General features: G+C 40.2%; 1 protein-coding gene across 1 annotated transcript; it reads right to left on the bottom strand.

Annotated features, from left to right (window-relative positions):
* Positions 1-1,418: 1,418 nt before the first annotated feature.
* LOC149288212 (transcription cofactor HES-6-like) lies at positions 1,419-4,378 on the bottom strand. Its single transcript, XM_089491972.1, has 4 exons — positions 4,295-4,378; positions 3,310-3,405; positions 2,352-2,430; positions 1,419-1,753 (listed from the first exon to the last, which is right to left on the bottom strand). Exons 1-4 carry the CDS (start codon positions 4,376-4,378, stop codon positions 1,419-1,421), a joined length of 594 nt encoding a protein of 197 aa, XP_089348098.1.
* Between the last annotated feature and the right edge of the window lie 1,016 nt (positions 4,379-5,394).

Raw genomic sequence — 5,394 nt, forward strand, 5'->3', positions numbered from 1 at the left:
GATCTCCCCAAGAGAAGACTCACTGAAGCCTTCAAGGGGAAGTGGTGGCCACAAGGCACAATTCACAATCTTCAGGAACTCAGGTCCACTGTGAAGTTCAGTGACCCAACGTGCTTAATTCATTTCTGAAACTGGAAAAAACACTCATGCACTGATGAGGCAGTGAACAGTGCCATACATTGGCCCCAACCAATGGCTGGTAAGTTTTAAAATTTCCCCTCCACCACCAGAATGATATTGACATGTTGAAGAGAATGCAGAGGAGGGCCACTAAAATGGTAGATGGTTTGGACGATAAAAATCATCAGGAAAGATCTCAATATGGAGGAAACAAGAGAGAAAGGAGCTGTGATAGGAACATTTAATACGGAAATGGATTTAACAAAGAACAGGAGGGAAGATTATTTCAAAGTAGGCAAAATGTTAAAACAAGAGGTTATAGTCTAAAACGAGAGAGTCAGTGGCTTAAATGTAATTTAAAGAAGTTTTACTTTTTTGAGAGGAAATGGAACAGCCTCCCACAAGAAGTGGTAAAGGCTGACACAGTGACGGAATTTAAACTTGCATGGGGTAGGCGTAAAGCTATTCTGGATTTAAAACAAAATCAAGCACTGATTAAGGTCTGAGTCTTTACATCAGGACGAATGGGCAGATTAGATGGACTGAGTGGTTCTTATCTGCTCTCTTATTCTGTTTCTATGTACATCTATGTTATAACTATCTGTTTGTGGTGTCCATCTAATATCGATGTGCACACCATGGACTAGAAATTATGGTTTCATATGTAGTGTATGTTGAGAATATGACATAAAAAATGTAAGATTATCTGTGTGATTTAAATCATAAAAACAACAGGCAGCGCCATCTTTGTGAAAGTGCAAAAGGGCCATCTTTTTAGATGTCCTTTCTTTGTGTTTAAACTCAGACCAGTGAGGGCAGAATACTCTATATTTAATGCACGCTTTGACAGAATTTTCCTGGGATTGAAAACCCTACAAGTAATTTATGTGCAGAAAATCTCATGAAGGTTTTCTAAAGTCCTATGATATTCAGATATACATAGGTGCAATAGTTTAATAAGCTTTTATTTTACTAACAAAAATACAAGACACAATAGCTTAGGCGGTTTATTACAGATGGACAGGGATGTTATACAAGGGGGCTTTGTAATAAATAGGTGGGGAGAAAATAAGCCTTCTACAATGCAGGCTACAAATTTGGGGCTTCAGCCTGAAGCACCTGGTCTTTAGTACATACACCTAGTGGGGCATGCCCCCAAAGTGTTAAACAGAGCATATCTATAAGATATAATTATAATTATATAGAAGAGAATCTATAGCCAACAACAGGGTTACTCTGGTCTTCTATAAAGAATGACTGCACTACGAGGCCCCTTTTATTAACGTAGTGGCGGACTGTCACCAGGGCCTCCACATATTTAGTTGGCCAGCGAAGGGGCACTGTGCCTGCTTATCCTCGATGTCACCCCGGGAACAAGCGGACCTTTTCTTGATATCATGTTCAAGTAGTGCTGGTGAAGAAGCCATCCAGTGGCTTTCCTTCCAGTCTGGCTGTGGTTTGGTTATCCCATCCTTGGTCTTGGGAAGGGATTTCAGGAGGTGATTGAGCATACGTGCTCCGAGGGAAGGGTCCATCCAGTCGCTGGTAATCAGCAAAGTGTGAAGCTCATGCATACACTGAATGTATCCAGTGCTAAATCTCTGGAGAGAATCCAGGCCTTGAGGAGGCTCACCTGCAGAGGAAAAGAAATAACAACTTACCAGCGTGCCCCATGATAGAGCTCTATGAAAAATAAGAACATAAGCGTTTCCTCGCAACGTTAAAGCAGAGACCATTGGTTGGTCCGATAACAGCAGTTTGCGTACTTTTGGAACTGCTGACAGAAGAATAGCCATGATTTGGTGTAGATGACCTTGAAGAATCAGAAATCACTACTCTGAATTCTTGTCATACATCGCCACCTACTGACCGATTTGCAAACTGCATGTTATTGAGACGTTTAACACATATTGAGGTCCATTCATTGAGAGAGAGAGTTGACAGGACCGTTCTGAGGTAAGTTGTGTTTAACTCCAAGACTTCACTATACATTATGAAGGGACAACCCCAGCGAACACCTGGTGCAGGAAGAGCCTGGCTTTTCCTGTACAGTGCAAAGATAAATCAATGCAGTTTCTTAAAGGTCGCCTTGATGATTGAATTATACATTATGCAGGGCCAGATCAGCTTTCCTTGCTGGATAAATTTGTTAAGGATTGCCATTCCTTCTTTGTGGAATGTAAACTGATAGCGCACTTATACAAATAAGTAATATTTGGGCAACATATTACCTGTACTTTTGCTTTTCTGAATATTCTCCAGATGTCTCACTGTCATTTCCAAAATATCTGCTTTCTCCAGCTTGGATTGCTGAAAAGACAAAGTATACATTTTGATCATATGCACAGATTTCTCTTTATTTAGGCATTGAGCTAAAAAAGCTTTGTTTAATTTGGGGTTCAGCCAGACTGAAAAGTATAATCCAGTGAGACACCTGTTCTCAAGAAAACATTGCTGTTTTTCTGCCATCACCTGCATCTCACTGTCTTTGTACAATACGATGTTATGTTATGTATAAAAGGTGATTCAGGTGCAAAGGTTGTAAAGAGTTCTTAACACTATAACGACCAATGGCAGTCTTATTCAGACTTTGTAGCAGAATCAATTTTTGCATCTAACCCCCATTATTATGACACAATATCCAACATTGAGGTTGTGTGAATTATTGCATCATAGTTAGATTATATAATGTGTCTGCTGTTCATTACCGAGTGTATCATGCTCTTAATTTTATAACATAATATCCCACATATGTTGCTCCTTAGGGCATAAATACAATGTGTGTTAAATAATGGAAATAAAGTAAAAGTTTGCAGGTGGGTTTAACCATTTCATGTCATCGGAAAATTATGAATTGGTCTCAATAAGCTTCTCCGCATTAACCTTGTATAATGCATGGTTAAGACTAACTTGGCCTTTCTAATAGGAGAATGCGCCATGGTTGGCCTTCAAATACCACTTTTCTGATGATTTTTGCTTTAGTGAACCCCAATTATCAATTGATAGGCATTTTGTATCAATGTCAATATAGTTTTATAGTATAACGTAGGCAGCGTGCAAATTCAGTAGAGTGTGTGATTGTGACTCTAAGACACCGGACTCCCACACAGAATGTACATACCATATCATGGGGTATTTTTATAGCTTTTTAAATAATAATACATTGTGCAGGTCTGTACACGATCTTACATCGAGCTGGAATGCCCTGACCACTGTCTCTTTCAGCTGTTCCAGGCAAGAATTAATTCTCTCTCTTCTCTTCCGTTCAATTAGAGGCTTCCTGAGCTGTGTGGGAGAAAATCAACACTTTTGTTAAGGCTGTCTGAGGGTGTTAAGAGCTGTAATCAAACAACAAGAAAACTTCAGCCTGCTCTGGATGCATCATTTTTACCTGCGAATGTGTGAAGCAGAAGTAGCTCGGAATTTCATGTTTTACACAGAAAGCCTCACGGGCAAAGTGTGAAACAGAATCCCTTAGCCAACTGACATCTAATAAAACATCTCAAAACTGTACTTTTTTGGAACAGTAAGGTGTCAAACGTCACAATTTAACAGGATTGGGAAAGATTAACACAATTTAAAACACAAGGGTAATACGTATATGTAAGCTCCTTTCTGTAGTACATATTGTTTTATGATGCAATCATTGTTATATCCTGTCTGTCCGTTACACAGCACTGCGAAATATGATGGCACTAAATCAATAAAGAATAATTATATGACATTCCATTTAATTTATAGAGCGCCAGCAGATCAGGAGAAAGAAAGTTAACCATAACAACTGACAATATAGTGAGAATAACTAACACAAAATAACGGGCACTAACACACATTTAAGAGAAGTGGGCCCTGCTCTTACATGGTTAAACATTATTAGGAGGTTAAGGGGTGAATGAGATAGATTGCTCTACTTGGCGTTAAGTGGCTGCTCCTGGGTGCCCGTTCCAGGTGTGATGGATTGCGAGTGTGGATTTGACATATTTTGTTGTTATCAATACTAAATACCCAGGACAGATGCCAGATTACATGGGTCAGTTTTGGTAAATTTTTTGCAGGCAAGGTTCACTCAGCCCCAAATGTGTTTCTAGTTAAAAAATCTTTATATCTAAGCCAAGGTGTAGATGGTGCGCCACCGTGTGAGACGTACCAGGCTTTGTGCGATTTGTGCCCTTACCTTCCTCTCCTCTTTGGCGTTGGACAGCTTCAGGTGGCTCCTGGCTGCTCCTGACTTTGCAGCCTGCTTGTTTCCACTTTCCATAGTTCAGTCTGATCTCCTTTCCCCTCTAATTGTTACCCGTATCCTTTTTTTGTTTTTTTTCTCACTGCTTTTCCCTATAGATGTCGCTTCCTTTCTGCAGATTTCCTTCTGTCTGGGTCCTTGGGGCAGTTTCCCGCTCTAGCAATATATATATATAGGCCTCTATTTGCATGTGAATAGTTCCTTCTTCAACCTTCTATTCACTCTACAGGGACAGATGTCCAGATCAGGATCTTTTGTTGAGAATGCTCCCCTTCCTCTAAAAAAACACACCCCTTGACTGAATGTAACCCCGTCCCTCCCAGGAACACAGCGCTGCAGTTTGTTGATGATAAACAACAAAAAAAGTCCAATTAAAATAATAAAATATTTGGGTTTGTAAGAAAAGTGAGGCATCAAAAAACAGGTTAACTTCGGGGAGAGATATCAGGATGCAGAAGTTTTGGTTAATGGCTGTACCTGTTTAGTATAAATGATGTAGCCTCACATGGAGTCCAGCCACTATGGTATTTTTACCATAATTGATATAATGTGCCTGTAGATATACACTGTATGACCAAAAGTATGAGGACTCCCTTCCTAATTATTTTTAGCTTTTCAGCCTCATCCATTGCTAACATGTGTATTTAATCAAGCACATAGGCAGCCATCTCTGTAGAACAACACTGGCAGCTGAACAGGTCATACTGAAGATCTCAGCCACGAAGAGGTAGACCACGCGCACTCAGAGAGTGCAAAAATCACTTATCCACACTCACTACAGTTCCAACATCAGTACAAGCACTGTGCTACGGGAGCTTCATTAAGAAGGTTTCCATGGGCAAGCAGCTGCACACAAGCCAGACATCCCTATGCATAATGATAAGCGTTGGCTTAAACGGTGTAAAGCACACTGTCACTGGAGCAGTGGAAGCACGTTGAATCTGGGTTTGGCAAATGCCACATAAATGCTACCTACATGGTGCCTACTGTAAAGATTAGTGGATGAGGAGTAACGATCTCCAGATGTTTTTTTA

Source organism: Sceloporus occidentalis, unplaced genomic scaffold (assembly GCF_023333645.1).
Source record: "Sceloporus occidentalis isolate IW3139 unplaced genomic scaffold, rSceOcc1.0.p SCAF_53, whole genome shotgun sequence".
Classification (NCBI taxonomy): Eukaryota; Metazoa; Chordata; class Lepidosauria; order Squamata; family Phrynosomatidae; genus Sceloporus; species Sceloporus occidentalis.